The sequence below is a fragment of the Phyllobates terribilis genome, unplaced genomic scaffold, assembly GCF_046119375.1.
Source record: "Phyllobates terribilis strain yellow unplaced genomic scaffold, ASM4611937v1 Scaffold_12__6_contigs__length_324123572, whole genome shotgun sequence".
Classification (NCBI taxonomy): domain Eukaryota; kingdom Metazoa; phylum Chordata; class Amphibia; order Anura; family Dendrobatidae; genus Phyllobates; species Phyllobates terribilis.
The window spans coordinates 32,839,501-32,861,273 of record NW_027362772.1 but is presented as its reverse complement, the minus strand read 5'-3'; the positions used below and the strand labels follow the sequence as shown (position 1 = coordinate 32,861,273).

The window sequence follows — 21,773 nt, the reverse complement described above, 5'->3', positions numbered from 1 at the left end:
AACCTGATGGAGGTCAGTATAGATGGACTAATAGAGAAAGTCCGACACACTGCTAGAAGGCCAAATATTTTTTCAGAGCTAGATGCAGAAAAAAATTATATTCAGTTTGCAACCTGATGGAGGTCAGTATAGATGGATTAATAGAACAAGACCCACACACAGCTAGAAGCCCAATATTTTTTCAGAGGTAGATGCAGAAAAAAATATATTCAGTTTGCAACCTGATGGAGGTCAGTATAGATGGACTAATACAACAAGTCCCACACACAGCTAGAAGCCCAATATTTTTTCAGAGGTAGATGCAGAAAAAAATATATTCAGTTTGCAACCTGATGGAGGTCAGTATAGATGGACTAATACAACAAGTCCCACACACAGCTAGAAGCCCAAATATTTTTTCAGAGGTAGATGCAGAAAAAAATATATTCAGTTTGCAACCTGATGGAGGTCAGTATAGATGGACTAATACAACAAGTCCCACACACAGCTAGAAGCCCAAATATTTTTTCAGAGGTACTGTAGATGCAGATAAAAATTATTTTTAATTTGCAACCTGATGGAGGTCAGTATAGATGGACTAATACAACAAGTCCCACACACAGCTAGAAGCCCAAATATTTTTTCAGAGGTAGATGCAGAAAAAAATATATTCAGTTTGCAACCTGATGGAGGTCAGTATAGATGGACTAATACAACAAGTCCCACACACAGCTAGAAGCCCAAATATTTTTTCAGAGGTACTGTAGATGCAGATAAAAATTATTTTTAATTTGCAACCTGATGGAGGTCAGTATAGATGGACTAATACAACAAGTCCCACACACAGCTAGAAGCCCAAATATTTTTTCAGAGGTACTGTAGATGCAGATAAAAATTAGTTTTAATTTGCAACCTGATTGAGGTCAGTATAGATGGACTAATAGAGAAAGTCCGACACACTGCTAGAAGGCCAAATATTTTTTCAGAGCTAGATGCAGAAAAAAACTATATTCAGTTTGCAACCTGATGGAGGTCAGTATAGATGGATTAATAGAACAAGACCCACACACAGCTAGAAGCCCAATATTTTTTCAGAGGTAGATGCAGAAAAAAATATATTCAGTTTGCAACCTGATGGAGGTCAGTATAGATGGACTAATACAACAAGTCCCACACACAGCTAGAAGCCCAATATTTTTTCAGAGGTAGATGCAGAAAAAAATATATTCAGTTTGCAACCTGATGGAGGTCAGTATAGATGGACTAATACAACAAGTCCCACACACAGCTAGAAGCCCAAATATTTTTTCAGAGGTACTGTAGATGCAGATAAAAATTATTTTTAATTTGCAACCTGATGGAGGTCAGTATAGATGGATTAATACAACAAGTCCCACACACAGCTAGAAGCCCAAATATTTTTTCAGAGGTACTGTAGATGCAGATAAAAATTAGTTTTAATTTGCAACCTGATGGAGGTCAGTATAGATGGACTAATAGAGAAAGTCCGACACACTGCTAGAAGGCCAAATATTTTTTCAGAGCTAGATGCAGAAAAAAATTATATTCAGTTTGCAACCTGATGGAGGTCAGTATAGATGGATTAATAGAACAAGACCCACACACAGCTAGAAGCCCAATATTTTTTCAGAGGTAGATGCAGAAAAAAATATATTCAGTTTGCAACCTGATGGAGGTCAGTATAGATGGACTAATACAACAAGTCCCACACACAGCTAGAAGCCCAATATTTTTTCAGAGGTAGATGCAGAAAAAAATATATTCAGTTTGCAACCTGATGGAGGTCAGTATAGATGGACTAATACAACAAGTCCCACACACAGCTAGAAGCCCAAATATTTTTTCAGAGGTAGATGCAGAAAAAAATATATTCAGTTTGCAACCTGATGGAGGTCAGTATAGATGGACTAATACAACAAGTCCCACACACAGCTAGAAGCCCAAATATTTTTTCAGAGGTACTGTAGATGCAGATAAAAATTAGTTTTAATTTGCAACCTGATGGAGGTCAGTATAGATGGACTAATAGAGAAAGTCCAACACACTGCTAGAAGGCCAAATATTTTTTCAGAGCTAGATGCAGAAAAAAATTATATTCAGTTTGCAACCTGATGGAGGTCAGTATAGATGGATTAATAGAACAAGACCCACACACAGCTAGAAGCCCAAATTTTTTCAGAGGTAGATGCAGAAAAAAATATATTCAGTTTGCAACCTGATGGAGGTCAGTATAGATGGACTAATACAACAAGTCCCACACACAGCTAGAAGCCCAATATTTTTTCAGAGGTAGATGCAGAAAAAAATATATTCAGTTTGCAACCTGATGGAGGTCAGTATAGATGGACTAATACAACAAGTCCCACAAACATCTAGAAGCCCAAATATTTTTTCAGAGGTAGATGCAGAAAAAAATATATTCAGTTTGCAACCTGATGGAGGTCAGTATAGATGGACTAATACAACAAGTCCCACACACAGCTAGAAGCCCAAATATTTTTTCAGAGGTACTGTAGATGCAGATAAAAATTATTTTTAATTTGCAACCTGATGGAGGTCAGTATAGATGGACTAATACAACAAGTCCCACACACAGCTAGAAGCCCAAATATTTTTTTCAGAGGTACTGTAGATGCAGATAAAAATTAGTTTTAATTTGCAACCTGATGGAGGTCAGTATAGATGGACTAATAGAGAAAGTCTGACACACTGCTAGAAGGCCAAATATTTTTTCAGTTCTAGATGCAGAAAAAAATTATATTCAGTTTGCAACCTGATGGAGGTCAGTATAGATGGATTAATAGAACAAGACCCACACACAGCTAGAAGCCCAATATTTTTTCAGAGGTAGATGCAGAAAAAAATATATTCAGTTTGCAACCTGATGGAGGTCAGTATAGATGGACTAATACAACAAGTCCCACACACAGCTAGAAGCCCAATATTTTTTCAGAGGTAGATGCAGAAAAAAATATATTCAGTTTGCAACCTGATGGAGGTCAGTATAGATGGACTAATACAACAAGTCCCACACACAGCTAGAAGCCCAAATATTTTTTCAGAGGTAGATGCAGAAAAATATATATTCAGTTTGTAACCTGATGGAGGTCAGTATAGATGGACTAATACAACAAGTCCCACACACAGCTAGAAGCCCAAATATTTTTTCAGAGGTACTGTAGATGCAGATAAAAATTAGTTTTAATTTGCAACCTGATGGAGGTCAGTATAGATGGACTAATACAACAAGTCCCACTCACAGCTAGAAGCCCAATATTTTTTCAGAGGTAGATGCAGAAAAAATATATTCAGTTTGCAACCTGATGGAGGTCAGTATAGATGGACTAATACAACAAGTCCCACACACAGCTAGAAGCCCAAATATTTTTTCAGAGGTACTGTAGATGCAGATAAAAATTATTTTTAATTTGCAGCCTGATGGAGGTCAGTATAGATGGACTAATACAACAAGTCCCACACACAGCTAGAAGCCCAAATATTTTTTCAGAGGTACTGTAGATGCAGATAAAAATTAGTTTTAATTTGCAACCTGATGGAGGTCAGTATAGATGGACTAATAGAGAAAGTCCGACACACTGCTAGAAGGCCAAATATTTTTTCAGAGCTAGATGCGGAAAAAAATTATATTCAGTTTGCAACCTGATGGAGGTCAGTATAGATGGATTAATAGAACAAGACTCACACACAGCTAGAAGCCCAATATTTTTTCAGAAGTAGATGCAGAAAAAAATATATTCAGTTTGCAACCTGATGGAGGTCAGTATAGATGGACTAATACAACAAGTCCCACACACAGCTAGAAGCCCAATATTTTTTCAGAGGTAGAGGCAGAAAAAAATATATTCAGTTTGCAACCTGATGGAGGTCAGTATAGATGGACTAATACAACAAGTCCCACACACAGCTAGAAGCCCAAATATTTTTTCAGAGGTAGATGCAGAAAAAAATATAGTCAGTTTGCAACCTGATGGAGGTCAGTATAGATGGACTAATACAACAAGTCCCACACACAGCTAGAAGCCCAAATATTTTTTCAGAGGTACTGTAGATGCAGATAAAAATTAGTTTTAATTTGCAACCTGATGGAGGTCAGTATAGATGGACTAATACAACAAGTCCGACACACAGCTAGAAGCCCAAATATTTTTTCAGAGGTACTGTAGATGCAGATAAAAATTAGTTTTAATTTGCAACCTGATGGAGGTCAGTATAGATGGACTAATAGAGAAAGTCCGACACACTGCTAGAAGGCCAAATATTTTTTCAGAGCTAGATGCAGAAAAAATTATATTCAGTTTGCAACCTGATGGAGGTCAGTATAGATGGATTAATAGAACAAAACCCACACACAGCTAGAAGCCCAATATTTTTTCAGAGGTAGATGCAGAAAAAAATATATTCAGTTTGCAACCTGATGGAGGTCAGTATAGATGGACTAATACAACAAGTCCCACACACAGCTAGAAGCCCAAATATTTTTTCAGAGGTACTGTAGATGCAGATAAAAATTAGTTTTAATTTGCAACCTGATGGAGGTCAGTATAGATGGACTAATAGAATGATGCTATGCCCAAAAGATTTTACTTCACTAGGTGCAGTAAAAAAATTGGTATTCTATACACAGGTGGTATATCTTGCAACACAGATAGGCTACTCCACTGACTAACACACTCTGCAATAGGCCAAAAAGGATTAGCTTTGCTAGATTCAGCCAAATGCTGTGAAAAAAACTTGCACAGCACTGGCACAGACCTGCCTGGCAAAAACTGATAGGAACTGATGTAACCTAGTCCTGAAAAGGACTCCAATTACAATTAGTCTTTACTCCCACAACCTATCTATTTAAGAGCACAGACCTCCCTGATAAAAGTCGTAGGAAATGCTGTAACCTAGTCCTTAAAAGGACTGCAATCACAACTATTCCCTACTCCCAAGCTATCTGTATATTTGTGCGAAAATTGGCTTGAAATTAACAAGGTATAGCGCACACAGCAACAGCGGTGCCGTCTAACACGCAGCTGCAGCAGTGAGAAAATGGTGGCGACGGGGAAAATGGCTTGGTCTTATAGGGCAAGGACATGTGACATACACTGCCAATGACACATGCCCTTGCTTGTGTGAAAAAAAGCACTTCGCTCCGTGTGTGCGCTGCTGATAGGCTGACAGATTGCACCTCCCCACTGCAAATGCGGGATAGAGAAAAAAAAATGGAGATCTTCATTGTTCCTGCAGAGATCCATCCCCTGCCCCTCCCCCCACCCCGCTGTACACTCAAACTGCGTATTAACATTAATTTTCATCATTACTGAGAAAAAATCCAGTTATGATTTTGGTGCACGAACAGTTATCGAACATAACCTCGAACAGCCGAATTTTTCTCAAATTGTTCGTGTTCGCCGAACGGCTCGAACACCGCCCAAAACAGCTCGAATTTGAGATTGGCGAACAGTTCGAGTAGAACAACGCTCATCTCTAATCTTCAGCAAAGCCTGTTGCCGCTTGGCCAAGGCAGTGCTGCAGTGCTGTCAGCTTGTGACTGATGTGGTCATTTAGGAGATGGAGGAGGAGGTGCAGGAACTGAGCAATGTGATTACATTGAGGTTAAATTGGTGACGCTGTTTTTTATACTAAAGAAAGATCCTATTGTTTTGGGTTTTTTTACGTCATTTTTTAAGACAAATGCATTCACCGGGAAATGTCATTTTAACATTTTACAACCTTATCTGGCAATGTGGTGTGTGACACATCATCAGACACATCCTGCTTTATTTATGATGGAGGAGCTCTGAAAGTCATAAAGTCTATTTTTATAGGGCTATCAGACGGCCCTTACTATTCTTAAAAGGCCAGCAGTCGGCCCTCACTATTGTTGGAGAGCCATCAGCCGGCTATGATTTGTTGTTCCCATTATTAACAAGTGGATCTCCTATACTGTTTTTGTGTATCCAGTGACTGCAAGGGCTGCCAAAAATTTGGACGCAACCCAATACCCCTTTGAAAAGACATAGAGGAGGGTCTCAGTATAAAAAATGCTCCCTTTATAAAGGAGCGGGTCTCCTATAGTGGTAATGCCCATGCTGTGACTGCAAGGGCTGCCAAAATTTGGGAAAAACCTCATTAAGAATTTAAAGACACATAGAGCAGGACCACAGTAACGACAAATTCCATTTAGAAAGGAGAGAGTCTGCTATACATTTATAGGGTATGCAGTGAGTCCAACGGCTGACCAATTTTTGGAAAACCCCACTAAGAATTTAAAGACACATAGAGCAGGGCCACAGTACCAAGGTACGACATGTTCCCATTAGAAAGGAGAGAGTCTGCTATACAGTTATAGGGTATGCAGTGAGTCCAACTGCTGACCAATTTTAGGAAAAACCCCACTATGAATTTAAATACACATAGAGCAGGGCGACAGTAACAAGGTACGACATGTTCCCATTAGAAAAGAGAGGGTCTGCTATACAGTTATAGGCCTTTAATAGGGCTAAATACTCTGCACGAGATGATCTCTTATATGGGTCAAGAGATGATACCAACACTGAGATCGTTAGGTTCATCACTAAGTACCACACTCAAGCACCGGCTATGAGGAGAGCACTGGAGAAAGCGTGGCCGGTGCTCATGAATGACCCGATTCTAACGAGATATGTGTCTGAAAAACCATGCATAACTTTCAGACGCGCTAAAAATTTAGGGGATCATCTCGTGCGGAGTCATTATGAGGGGGTACCGCGACAGACTTTTTTGAGTGGTGTGGGTGGTGCACGGCGTGGATGTAGTCCGTGTGGCCGGTGTGTCGCCTGTCCCAACATTGATCGAAGTAATGAATTTTGGGACTCTGACGGTAATAGACTTCCGATCACTAGTTACATCACCTGCCAAACACGGTACGTGATATACCATGCAACCTGTCCGTGTGGTCTCATCTATGTGGGCATGACTACTCGTCAGTTTAAAACACGGGTAAGGGAACACGTACTGGGCATAGAGGCGGCACTTGGCCACACTGATGCATCCACCCTCAAGACCATCCCACGCCACTTCAAATTATACCATGGATGTGACTCCACTGGGCTGCGTGTGAGAGGTATAGACAATATAGTTGTGGGTATCCGTGGTGGTCGAGTGACCCAGAGGTTGGCCCAGCTGGAGTCTAAATGGATATGGGCACTTAAAACCCTGCAACCGAAGGGGTTGAACGAGAGTATTAGCTTCGTCCCATTTCTTTAATTTCCGGTCTGTATGTGATGTCCTCAGTAGTGTTGAGCCACCCCCGTAGTGTTCGGGTTCGGTTCGGTTCGTCGAACACCGGGATGTTCGAGGAACTGTTCGTCGAACTGTTCGTCGAACACCTTAGAACACCGTCGAACACCGTTAAAACCAATGGCAGGCAAACAAAAACACATAGAAACACATAGAAAACACCTGCAAAGGTGTCCAAAAGCTGACAAACTGCTCAGAAGACACTCTCTTTAAAAAAGCCGGCCGGCAAATTCAGCAGCGGCATACACCGGTACCCGACAATTTAGACAAGATGGAATAGAGCATCACACATAGATTAGATAGATAGAAACATGTCAGTCACACATATAAGAAGCACAGTGACAGTGTTGGTTACTGCACTTGTCATTTAGTGTAAAGGATTTATTAAAAAAAATATTAGTGTTTTCATGCACCGTCTCTTTAAAAAAGCCGGCCGGCAATTCAGCATCTGTACCCGACAATTTAGAACAGAAAGAATAGAGCTTCACACATAGATTAGATAGATAGAAACATGTCAGTCACATATATAATAAGTACAGTGATAGTGTTGCTTACTGTACTTGTCATTTAGTGTAAAGGATTTATTTAAAAAAAATAATAGTGTTTTCATGCACTGTCTCTTTAAAAAAGCCGGCCGGCAATTCAGCAGCGGTACCCGACAATTTAGAACAGAAAGATAGAGCATCACACATAGATTAGATAGATAGAAACATGTCAGTCACATATATATGAAGTACAGTGATAGTGTTGGTTACTGTACTTGTCATTTAGTATTAAAATAAAGGATTTATTATTAAAAAAATTGGCGTGGGGTTCCCCTTAATTTTAGGCTCTAGCGGAGATTAAGCAGATGGCTGGGGCAGATGTTTGAAGCCTGGGAAGGGGGTAATACCCACGGAGCTTCCCAGGCTACTAATATCAGCCCCCAGCTGAATACATAGCCTTTACTAGCTATTAAAATGGGGGACCCCGCAAAAAAAATGACGTGGGGTCCCCCCTAATTTAATAGCTAGCAAAGGCTAGGCAGACAGCTGGGGGCTGATATTAATAGCCCAGGAAGGGAGCCATGAATATTGGCCCCCTCCCAGGCTAGAAACACCAGCCGTCAGCCGCCCCAGAAATGGCGCATTCATAGGATGCGCCAATTCTGGCACTTAGCCTCGCTCTTCCACGCTGCCCTGGTGCGGTGGCAGGGGGTAATAGGGTTGGGGTTGATGTCAGCTTATAATGCCAGCTGACATCAAGCCCAGGTTAGTAATGGAGAGGCGTCTATAAGACACCCCCATTACTAACCCCATAGTCAAAGTTAAAAAAAACACAAACACCCAGAATAAAGTCCTTTAATTGAAATAAAGACACAATCCTTTATTGTTCTAAATTAAACCATACTTACCATCACACCCATTCCAGCTGAAGCCAACGATCTCCTGCAATAAAAGAAAAATAATAAAGCAACCTCATCCTTACCTTTCCATGGTTCCCACGACAGCTTCAGCTCTGCTACATCGAGATGACAGGCTGGACCGCAGCAGAACGCTGCCATCCAGCCTGTCATCCCGCAGACACTGAGAAGCGCAGGCTTGCTTGCGCTGCTCAGCGTCTCTCTGTGACGACATCCAGATGAGGCGAGTTCATGTCCAATGAACTCGGCTCACCTCATGCACGTCACTGACAGCGTGGGAAAATTCTCACGCTGAAGCGCTGATTGCAGGAGAATTTTCCCACGCTGTCAGTGACGTGCAGGAGGTGAGCTGAGTTCATTGGACATGAGCTCACCTCATGCACATCACTGACAGCGTGGGAGAATTCTCCTGCACTCAGCACTTCAGCGTGAGAATTTTCCCACGCTGTCAGTGACGTGCATGAGGTGAGCCGAGTTCATTGGACATGACCTCGGCTCATCTGGATGCCGTCACAGCGAGACAGTGAGGAGCGCAAGCATGCCTGCGCTTCTCAGTGTCTGCGGGATGACAGACTGGATGGCAGCGTTCTGCTGCGGTCCAGCCAGTCATCTCGATGTAGCAGAGCTGGAGCCGTCCTGGGAACCATGGAAAGGTAAGGATGAGGTTGGTTTATTATTTTTCTTTTATTGCAGGAGATCGTTGGCTTCAGCTGGAATGGGTGTGATGGTAAGTATGGTTTAATTTAGAACAATAAAGAATTGTGTCTTTATTTCAATTAAAGGACTTTATTCTGGGTGTTGTGTTTTTTTTAAATACTTTACTAGAAATTCATGGCGGTCATGTCTAATACTGGCGTGACCCCATGAATTTTGGGCTTGGGGCCAGCTGATAATACCAAGCTGGCCCTAACCCCTTTATTACCCAGTGAGCCACCGCACCAGGGCCCTGGATGAGTTGGGTACAGCGCCAGAAGATGGCGCTTCTATGAACGCGCCATTTTCCGGGGTGGCTGCGGACTGCAATTTGTAGCGGGGGGGGGTCCAGAAAGCTTGGGCCTCCCTGCGCTGCAGATTCCAGCCCCCAGCTGCCTAGTTGTACCTGGCTGGACACAAAAATAGGGCGAAGCCCCACGTACTTTTTTTTTAATTATTTCATGAAATTCATGAACTAATTAAGAAAAAAAGGCCTTCCCTATATTGTTGTGTCCGGCCAGGTACAAATAGGCAGCTGGTGGTTGGGGGCAGCCCGTTCCTGCCTGCTGTACCTGGCTGGACACAAATATAGTGCGAAGCCCCACTTCAATTTTTTTTAATTATTTCATGAAATTCATGAAATAATTAAGAAAAAAAGGGCTTCCCTATATTGTTGTGTCCGGCCAGGTACAAATAGGCAGCTGGTGGATGGGGGCAGCCCGTTCCTGCCTGCTGTACCTGGCTGGACACAAATATAGTGCGAAGCCCCACTTCAATTTTTTTTAATTATTTCATGAAATTCATGAAATAATTAAGAAAAAAAGGGCTTCCCTATATTGTTGTGTCCGGCCAGGTACAAATAGGCAGCTGGTGGATGGGGGCAGCCCGTTCCTGCCTGCTGTACCTGGCTGGACACAAATATAGTGCGAAGCCCCACTTCAATTTTTTTAAATTATTTCAGGAAATTCATGAAATAATTTAAAAAAAATTGACGTGGGGCTTCGCACTATATTTGTGTCCAGCCAGGTACAGCAGGCAGGAACGGGCTGCCCCCAACCACCAGCTGCCTATTTGTACCTGGCCGGACACAACAATATAGGGAAGCCCTTTTTTTCTTAATTATTTCATGAAATAATTTAAAGAAAATTGACATGGGGCTTCGCCCTGTTTTTGTGTCCAGCCAGGTACAACTAGGCAGTTGGGGGCTGGAATCCGCAGCGCAGGGAGCCCCAAGCTTTCTGGGCCACCCCCGCTGCAAATTGCAGTCCGCAGCCACCCCGGAAAATGGCGCGTTCATAGAAGCGCCATCTTCTGGCGCTGTACCCAACTCATCCAGGGCCCTGATGCGGTGGCTCACTGGGTAATAAAGGGGTTAGGGCCAGCTTGGCATTATCAGCTGGCCCTAAGCCCGAAATTCATGGGGTCACGCCAATATTAGACATGACCACCATGAATTTCTAGTAAAGTATTTAAAAAAAACACAACACCCAGAAAAAAGTCCTTTAATTGAAATAAACACACAATTCTTTATTGTTCTAAATTAAACCATACTTACCATCACGCCCATTCCAGCTGAAGCCAACGATCTCCTGAAATAAAAGAAAAATAATAAAGCAACATCATCCTTACCTTTCCATGGTTCCCATGACAGCTTCAGCTCTGCTACATCGAGATGACAGGCTGGACCGCAGCAGAACGCTGCCATCCAGCCTGTCATCCCGCAGACACTGAGAAGCGCAGGCTTGCTTGCGCTCCACAGTGTCTCTCTGTGAGGGCATCCAGATGAGCCGAGTTAATGTCCAATGAACTCGGCTCACCTCATGCACGTCACTGACAGCGTGGGAAAATTCTCCTGCACTCAGCGCTTCAGCGTGGGAGAATTCTCACACTGAAGCGCTGAGTGCAGGAGAATTCTCCCACGCTGTCAGTGACGTGCAGGAGGTGAGCTGAGTTCATTGGACATGAGCTCACCTTATGCACGTCACTGACAGCGTGGGAAAATTCTCCTGCACTCAGCGCTTCAGCGGGAGAATTCTCACGCTGAAGCGCTGAGTGCAGGAGAATTCTCCCACGCTGTCAGTGACGTGCAGGAGGTGAGCTGAGTTCATTGGACATGAGCTCACCTTATGCACGTCACTGACAGCGTGGGAGAATCCTCCTGCACTCACCGCTTCAGCTTGAGAATGTTCCCACGCTGTCAGTGACGTGCATGAGGTGAGCCGAGTTCATTGGACATGAACTCGGCTCATCTGGATGTCGTCACAGAGAGACGCTGAGCAGCGCAAGCAAGCCTGCGCTTCTCAGTGTCTGCGGGATGAGAGGCTGGATGGCAGCGTTCTGCTGCGGTCCAGCCTGTCATCTCGATGTAGCAGAGCTGAAGCTGTCGTGGGAACCATGGAAAGGTAAGGATGAGGTTGCTTTATTATTTTTCTTTTATTGCAGGAGATCGTTGGCTTCAGCTGGAATGGGCGTGACGGTAAGTATGGTTTAATTTAGAACAATAAAGGATTGTGTCTTTATTTCAATTAAAGGACTTTATTCTGGGTGTTTGTGTTTTTTTTAACTTTGACTATGGGGTTAGTAATGGGGGTGTCTTATAGACGCCTCTCCATTACTAACCTGGGCTTGATGTCAGCTGGCATTATAAGCTGACATCAACCCCAACCCTATTACCCCCTGCCACCGCACCAGGGCAGCGTGGAAGAGCGAGGCTAAGTGCCAGAATTGGCGCATCCTATGAATGCGCCATTTCTGGGGCGGCTGACGGCTGGTGTTTCTAGCCTGGGAGGGGGCCAATATTCATGGCTCCCTTCCTGGGCTATTAATATCAGCCCCCAGCTGTCTGCCTAGCCTTTGCTAGCTATTAAATTAGGGGGGACCCCACGTCATTTTTTTGGGGGGGTCCCCCATTTTAATAGCTAGTAAAGGCTATGTATTCAGCTGGGGGCTGATATTAGTAGCCTGGGAAGCTCCGTGGGTATTATCCCCTTCCCAGGCTTCAAACATCTGCCCCAGCTGTCTGCTTAACCTCCGCTAGAGCCTAAAATTAAGGGGAACCCCACGCCAATTTTTTTAATAATAAATCCTTTATTTTAATACTAAATGACAAGTACAGTAACCAACACTATCACTGTACTTCATATATATGTGACTGACATGTTTCTATCTATCTAATCTATGTGTGAAGCTCTATTCTGTCTGTTATAAATTGTCGGGTACCGCTGTTGAATTGCCGGCCGGCTTTTTTAAAGAGACGGTGCATGAAAACACTATTATTTTTTTTGATAAATCCTTTACGCTAAATGACAAGTACAGTAAGCAGCACTTTCACTGTACTTCGTATATATGTGGCTGACATGTTTCTATCTATCTAATCTATGTGTGAAGCTCTATTCTTTCGGTTCTAAATTGTCGGGTACAGGTGTATGCCGCTGCTGAATTGCCGGCTTTTCATGTTTCACTGTTGGCACTGTTCCCATCGATTTGGGCAATCACTGTAATGCCACAACCACCATGGCTGTGGCATTACAGTGAGTGGCAGACAATCCCTGCATGATTGGTGCTCTAAATAGCGCCAGACATGCAGGACACGCTTTTGGTGCACGAACAGTTATCGAACATAACCTCGAACAGCCGAATTTTTTGCAAATCGTTCGGGTTCGTCGAACAACTCGAACACCGCCCAAAACAGCTCGAATTTGAGATTGGCGAACAGTTCTAGTCGAACACCGCTCATCTCTAGTCCTCAGTTGTTTTTATATTCTTTTTTGCATTTCAGATTTTATCATTGTTATTATTTTAATGCTGCACATTGACTTTCCACTAGATTGTTGACCGTGACATATTGTCTGCCCTGTTGCCAGTGATGAGTGAGTTGCCCTTACCTCCCGGTTCTCCATTGTTTGACATCATGCAGCTATCTACCTGGATTCCATGGAGGATGGTGATGATGTAGTCTTGCAGACACCATGAGAAGATGATTGCATAATTCATCGATATAGCATATATTGAGAGATATATGTGGTTTTTGCTGTTACATGAATGTATTATTTTTTCTAATGAGATGAATCTGCAGAAGATTGTATTGCACAATGCTCTAATGGGATTGATATTTATGTACTCTATATTGTATGTACTGATATGGATATAGGTTAACAGTTTTGGATATACATATGTCTTCCACCTATTATGGTAATACTTTTGATTGCAGTACTTATTTGTATACACATTTCTTATTTGCTCCCTTTCTTGTCTGCCTCCTATGTTCCACCTGAGTCAATTTTGTCCTCTCCTCCTTCTCCTTTAAATCTTTCTTCTTTCGTTCCCTTTCTTTGTCTTCTGCCAGCTGTCAGGTGCCTTGGTGGTGGCTCCGGTGTACGCCATCGCTGTCTGGCCGGTACGCGGTCCCTCCGCTTCGCGCATGCGCCCAGTGGCTCTCGACGTCCTTGTGATGCCGACGCCGCTGTGCGCCTGTGGTGCGGCAGAGTTTCCGCGTCATTTTTGGCCGGGCAGCAGTGGTGTTTATATCCCATGATCATGGGGGTGGCACCTTGGGCTTGAGCATGTGAAGCGAGGGGGCGGAACTTGGAGCCACATGACAGGGCTGTTGATGCCTCTCAATGGATACGCAGTGAATGTGGCAGGAAGTTAGTCACATGCAGTGAGTGAGACAGGAAGCCAGTTACTCGGGCTTGATCATGTGAAGTGAGGGGGTGGAACTTGGAGCCACATGATAGGGCTGTTTATGCCTCGCCATGGAGACGTAGTGAATGTGGCAGGATGTCAGTTACAAGCAGTGAGTGAGACAGGAAGTCAGTTACTTGGGCTTGATCATGTGAAGCGAGGGGGTGGAGCCTGGAGCCACATGACAGGGCTGTTGACGCCTCTCCATGGAGACGCTGTGAGTGAGGCAGGAAGTCAGTTACATGCAGTGAGTGAAACAGGAAGTCAGTTACATGGCACTTCCGCTTTACTGTGCAACATGTGCACACTGCAGATATGGATGTGGGGGTGTAAAAGGTGGATAGTTGGTGTGCAGTATTACCCCTTGAAAAAGGTTTTCCTACCGAAACGTGCGTCGGGGTGACGGTAGCAGAGCCTGTCTGGTGGCCTTACCCAGGTACATAGCTATTTTAGCTTATTTATGACCAATTGGTTGCATTACTTCCATCTGTATAAGGGTTTTAACCCTTTTGTTTCTGGGTATTTTGATTGTGATGGGATATTATTGCTTTGGGGGTACTATTTGTAAAAGGTATTCATGATGGGTGATATATATTTATTAATACATGTGACCCTGTCGCTGTCCCCCCCTTATATTTCCACTTGCTATATAGGCTGACCTTTCGGGCGCTGTGTCACAGTTTTTAACATTGTTTTATTCATGTGGATCCAGCACTCTGTGTCTACTCTGTCGTCCGCATTTATCTTTGTAATTTGTGTTTACTACATGTGTTAATAAAGGAATTTTCTTACTTCTTTACAATTTTGAACTTGTGTGGCCATCTTTTTGTTTCTCTGCTTCACAGAGGAACAATCCCCCCTTATCTTTATTGTTACAAGATGATGGCCCGTTCTCTTTATTAGTCCTATATGCAATAACATGGGTCCATTGGGATTAGATTTATCTTTACTGTGTTGTTTGCATCTGAGTTTCTGTCTCTCACTAGTTATAGGGTATGCAGTGAGTCCAACAGCTGACCAAATTTAGGATAAACCCCAAAAAGAAATTAGAGACACATAGAGCAGGGCCACAGTAACGTCAAAATCCCATTAGAAAGGAAAGAGTCCGCTATACAGTTATAGGGTATGCAGTGAGTCCAACGGCTTACCAATTTTAAGAAAACCCCACTAAGAATTTAAAGACACATAGAGCAGGGCCACAGTAACAAGGTATGACATGTTCCCATTAGAAAGGAGAGAGTCTGCTATACAGTTATAGGGTATGCAGTGAATCCAACTGCTGACCAATTTTAGGAAAAACCCCACTAAGAATTTAAATACACATAGAGCAGGGCGACAGTAACAAGGTACGACATGTTCCCATTAGAAAAGAGAGGGTCTGCTATACAGTTATAGGGTATGCAGTGAGTCCAACAGCTGACCAAATTTAGGATAAACCCCAAAAAGAAATTAGAGACACATAGAGCAGGGCCACAGTAACGTCAAAATCCCATTAGAAAGGAAAGAGTCCGCTATACAGTTATAGGGTATGCAGTGAGTTCAACGGCTGACCAATTTTAGGAAAAACCCCACTAAGAATTTAAAGACACACAGAGCAGAGCCACAGAAACAAGGTACAACATGTTCCCATTAGAAAGGAGAGAGTCTGCTGTACAGTAATAGGGTATGCAGTGAGTCCAACGGCTGACCAATTTTAGGAAAAACCACACTAAGAATTTAAAGACACGTAGAGCAGGGCCACAGTAATGACAAATTTAATTTAAAAAGGAGAGGGTCTGCTGTACAGTTATAGGGTGTGCATTGAGTCCAACGGCTGACCAATTTTAGGAAAAACGCCAGTAAATATTTAAAGACACATAGAGCAGGGCCACAGTAACAAGTACGACAAGTACCCATTAGAAATGAGAGGGTCTGCTACACAGATATAGGGTCTGCAGTGAGTCCAACGGCTGACCAATTTTAGGAAGAACCCCACTAAGAATTTAAAGACATATAGAGCAGGGCCACAGTAACAAGTACGACATGTTCCCATTAGAAAGGAGAAGGTCTGCTATACAGTTATAGGGTATGCAGTGAGTCCAACGGCTGACCAATTTTAGGAAAAATAACACTAAGAATTTAAAGACACGTAGAGCAGGGCCACATTAACGACAAATTCCATTTAGAAAGGAGAGGGTCTGCTGTACAATTATAAGGTATGCAGGGAGTCCAACAGCTGACCAAATTTAGGAAAAACCCCACTAAGAAATTAAAGAGACATAGAACATGGCCACAGTAATGACAAATTCCACCGCGGCACTAAACACCTGCTCTAACGAAATGCTACCAGCAGGGCAGGACATGACCTCCAAGGCATAGAGAGCCAGTTCCTGACACGTGTCCAGCTGGGATACCCAATAATTATGAGGCACAGAGGAATCACGGAGGACGTTGGTATGGTTGGCAAGGTACTCCCTCAGCATCTTCCCAAACTTTGCACTCCTTGTGAGAGTACCCCAAGCCTCAGGGCCTGTGCGATGGGAGGGTCTGAGAAAACTCTCCCAGAACTTTGACAGTTTTCCCCTGCCTCTGCAGGATTGAAGTTGTGTCTCTCTCGCCTGTGCTCCTTGGTTGTCCAACGAAGTGTGCCCTCTGCCGCCAGCGTTTTCAGATGGGAATTTTTTTAATAGTTCCACAAGGGCCTTCTGGTACAGCCCCATTTATGTAGACCTGTCCACCTCAGGAATGCGAGATATAAAGTTCTCCTTGTAGCGTGGAACTAGAAGTGTCACCAACCAGTAATGACTGTAACACAAAATTTTGAGAAAGCGAGGGTCATGGGAAAGGCAGCGTGACATAAACTCAGCCATGCGTGCCAGACTACTAACAGGCAAGACTTCCGTGTCCTCACCAAGAGGATGACTGACCAAGCTCTCCTCCTCCTCCTCTCTGTCTTCTGGCCACCCATGATGAACAGACGGTATGACAGTTGTGCAGGTAGTACCTTCTATAGTGCATGAAACTAGCTCCTGTCCCTCCTCCTCCTCTTTCTCATTGTCACCCAATCCACGTTGGGATGAGATGAGGCTTGGCTGTGTGTTATCACCCTGTATGGTTCCTTGCTCCATCTCATCATGCTCCACCTGCAATGCATCCTCTTTGATTGTGAGCAGAGAGCGTTTCAGAAGACAGAGAAGAGGGATGGTGATGCTAATTATGACGTCATCACCGCTTACCGTCTTGGTGGAGTCCTCAAAGTTTTGGAGGATGGTACATATGTCTGACATCCATGCCCACTCCTGAGGTCTAATGTTTGGAGTCTGAACTGAATACTGACGTCCTTGTTGATGCTGGTACTCAACAACTGCCCTCTTCTGCTCACAAATCCTTCCCAACATCTGCAGTGTAGAATTCCAATGCGTGGGGACATCACACACCAGTCTGTGAGCCAGAATCTGCAAATGCTGCAGAAACACTGCAAGGGCGGCGGAAGCTGTAGCTGACTTTCTAATATGGGCACACAAGTGGCGTACTTTAACAAGCAGATCCGGCAGCTCCGGGTAGGATCTGAGAAACCGTGGAACCACAAGATTAAGCACCTGGGCCAGGCATGGTATGTGTGTTAGCTAACCTCGCCTCAGAGCCACCACCAGGTTCCAGCTATTGTCACACACGACCATGCCTGACTGTAGGTTCAGCGGTGTGAGCCACAGATCTACTTGCTCTTTCAGAGCTGTACACAACTCTTCAGCAATGTGCGGTTTGTCTCCTAAGCATATTAGATTCAGCACAGCCTGTTGCCGCTTGGCCGAGGCAGTGCTGCAGTGCTTCCAGCTTGTGATTGATGTGGTCCTTTCGGATATGAAGGCTGAAGAAGAGGAGGAGGCTGAGGAAGATGAGGTGCAGGAGCTATAGACCACGGAGGCACCCCTGATTGACCTAGGGCCCGCAATCCTTGGCGTCGGGAGGATGTCTTCCATCCCAAGGTCCAACTGGATCCCAGTTTCCACTATGTTAACCCAGTGTGCCATCAGCAAGATGTACCATCCCTGCCCACAAGCACTTGTCCTTGTGTCCGTGGTTAGGTTTGCTTTCCCGTTAACTGCATTGTTGTGATCAAGGCTAATGATTTGGGACACGTGCTTGTGTAATGAGGGGGCGGCACACCAGGAGAAATAGTGGCAGCTGGGGATCGTGTACCGAGGGACAGCCGCCGCCATCAGGTTGCGGAATGCTTCCGTCTCCAAGATCCTAAAAGGCAGCATTTCGAGCGCAAGCAGTCGTGAAATGTGAGAATTTAGTAATGTGGACTGTGGGGCTTTGGCTGCATATTTGCGCTTGCGTTCCAAGGACTAGGGTATGGACAACTGAACGCTGCGCTGGGACTAGGACATGGACGTGCTTCCTGATGCTGCTACTTGAGAATGCGCAAAGACTGGTGCAGGGCGGGAGGCATCATTGCATGCACTATGGACAGGGGATTGGCTTGCATGCACAACAGCGGAAGAAGCAATGGTGCCACCTGCAGACACTGTTCCTGGACCCTGGGGTTCGGCGCACAAAGTCAGGTGCTCTGCTGCCATGTGCCTGATCATGCTGGTGGTTGTCAGGCAGGTCGTTTTGCCACCCCTGCTGATGCTGGCCTGGCAGATGGTGCAAATGGTCTTTTTGGGGTTATCGGCAGAGTCTTTAAAAAACAACCAGACTCGGGAAGACCTAACAGTTGTACTGGCAACTTCCTTCATGTTGTTGTTACGTGGAACGGTTGCCTGCTTTCTGTCTGCGGCCACCACACTGCTTATTCCTGCCTGTTGGGGTGCTCTGCCTCCCTCCCCTGTGTGCTGCTGTCCTCTCTCTGCATGTCCTCCTGCCATGTTGGTTCAGTTACTATATCATCCACCACCTCGTCTACCACTTCCACACCCTTGTCCTTCTCCTGACTTTCTGGCAATTGTGTCTCATCATCGTCCACCTCTTGTGACATTTTCCGACCGTCGCCTTTGTGTGACCGTGACTACTCAAATATTTGGGCATCGCTACACGCGATCTCCTCTTGCCCCGCTTCAAGTGAACCGGGCGAGAGGCCCGAATCTATAAATGGAAAAGTGAACAGCTCTTCAAAGTGTCCAAGTGTGGGATCATTTGATTCCAGGCACTTGGCATGGTGGGGGGAAGGAGGATCAGGCTGAGGAATATGCGGTCCAGACTCACGGCTACTGAGACTTGACCGTGTGGAAGACAGGGTGTTGGTGGTGGCTAAGTGACTGGAAGCAATATCCGCTATCCAACCAACAACCTTTTGAAACTGCTCTGGGTTCAATAGTGGTGTGCTGCGGTCCCCTAGGAATTGGGACAGGAAGGTCAGGCGAGAAGATGTGGGTGTTTGTTGTGGCACAATTTCGGCTTGCCCAGGGCATTGTACTCGGCCTCTGCTTGCACCATCACCATCACGTCCAGTTCCCCGTCCCTTGCCATATGCCTTGCCCATTTTAAATGGAGGAAAGTATCTTCCATGCTCACTACAAATGACTGAGTTTGGAGCGAATTTATATGTGATCCGTGTGCCGGAGAAAACCGAGTTTTAAATACCTGGCCTGTACGTGAGTAGTTTGAACAGCAAACTGGTGTGAATTGCTTCACTGACACACTAAACAAAATTTTTAATGGAGGCCAGAAATGGCAGTATTTTCTGACAACGTATATGTGATCCGTGTGACGGAGAAAACATAGTTTTAAATAGCTGGATTTCTAGCGCTGTAATATGGAAAGGACCTGGCTGTATTCTGCAGTGCCAACAAGCAAATGGTGCAGAAAAATGGTGTTCTCTGGATTGCTTTTTAAGCAAATAATGAGGATTAAGATCCAAAAAAAAGTAATCCTGGCCCCTGAGACCTGGGCCTTTGTATAGAAAGGTCTAACAGCAGCAGAAGGAAGAACTGGAATGGAACCTCTTGTGCCATATGCACTGCAGTCTGCTATATACCTTGCCTGCCTGCCTATATACACTGACTGCCTGATATCTCTGCAGATGGATTAGTTAGTCCTCAAAAGGACTGTTTGTTAAGATGGATATGTGTAATGTACGGTTTTTCTCCCTACACTTCCTAATACACAAGCAAATCTCTCCCTGACGCAGCAGCACCACTCCCTACACTGTCTGATCCGGAGTGACTGTGACGAGCATGGCGGTGTCAGGTCTGATATAGACCTGATGACGCTGTGCGGCCATCCAATCACTGTAATGCCACAACCACCATGGCTGCAGCATTACAATGAGTGGCAGGTAAAGAGCTCCAAACATGCAGGGAGGGGACCCAAGCTCCCGCCAAGCAACCCCGGAAATACTCGGCGAACACCGAGCAGTAGCGAGCATGCTCGCTCATCACTAGTCATTATCATTCTTTTGTATTTTTTTTTTATTATGTGCTTTTACTTATGTCATGTAATTAACTGTATATTGTTTATCTTACATCCCGGGATCACTGCAGCCTCCGCTTCTGTAGGATCTGATCATAATGAATATGAAAATGTCCATCAACAAAATTAATAAAATGACAATAAAACAATCAGTGATAACCATGGAGGACACTTGGTTTGTTTTTAGACTATAGAAAATATATTTGCATTGACTTTTCATTTCATTTCATAAATGTATCTTTGTTGGTTTTCTCACTGTGACCTTGAAGAGGCAGTCAAGTGAAAACTATGGAGCAAGTGATTGGAGACTGTGAGGCCGAAGTCAAAATGTGCAAATGTAGTCAAGTGATCATGAAACCAACTTATGTGGAAACATTTCCTGCTAGACTGATTCTTCTGCTCAGTGTGATTATGGTCATACCAAGCTTAAAAGAGTTTATAATTTATTAAAAGTTAAAAAAAATTACAAACTTGTAAAAAAAAATATCTTTCTGTGGCCATTTTCTGTTTTTTTTTTACCTTTTCCATGTATGGAGATTTGTATTTTGGAATGATGAGATATAGTTTTTATTCATACAATTTTGAGCAACATATGACATTTTGATTCTTTTTTACTGCATTTTTGCAGAAGTGCAGTTACTGAAACACAAATATTCTGGTGTTGCAATTTTTTTATTATTTTTCATTCTTTAAATAATTTTATTTTTTGATAGATTGGATGTCTACTTTTTTTAATATTTTTTTATGTTTGGAATAGGGAAATAGAGACTGATTAAACTGTTATTTATTTTTTGTCTTTCATATTTTTAAAAATATGTTTTTATATTTATTTTATTTTTTACTCTACCAAGTGGACTTTACACTGTGATCATTTGATTACATTATATTCTGCGATGCCGCAGAATTTAATGCAATTGATGTTTCCTTATTGTAAAGATCCGAGGTTGTGGGTTGTAACTAACCACCTAGGCAGATTAACGAATAGTGTTGAGCGAGCATGCTTGACACTGCTCGGTACTCGCCCGAGCCTCTCACTACTCGGGATGTTCGCCGAGCACCGAGCATTTCCAGGTTACTCGGGCGGGAGCTCGGGTCTCTGCCCTGCATGTTTGGCGCTCTTTACATAGCCAATGAACATGCAGGGATTGCCAGCCAGTCACTGTAATGCCGCAGCCATGTTGTTTGTGGGCATTACAGTGATTGGCTGGCCGCACAGTGTCACCTCGAGTATTTAAAACGGGGTGCCGCCATTTTGGACACTGTCGCTCCAGATCAGACAGTGTAGGGACAGTGCTGCTGAGCTAGGGAGAGA

At 44.0% G+C, this 21,773-nt stretch overlaps 1 protein-coding gene across 1 annotated transcript in view; it reads left to right on the top strand.

Annotated features, from left to right (window-relative positions):
* LOC141172994 (Schwann cell myelin protein-like) overlaps nucleotides 1-14,797 on the top strand; it is a 102,121-nt gene extending 87,324 nt beyond the window's left edge. The window contains exon 9 of the mRNA XM_073657610.1: nucleotides 13,209-14,797. Coding sequence (XP_073513711.1) covers nucleotides 13,209-13,337 — 129 coding nt within the window. The 3' untranslated portion in view covers nucleotides 13,338-14,797. The remainder of the gene's footprint in view (nucleotides 1-13,208) is intronic.
* The last annotated feature ends 6,976 nt before the right edge of the window (nucleotides 14,798-21,773 follow it).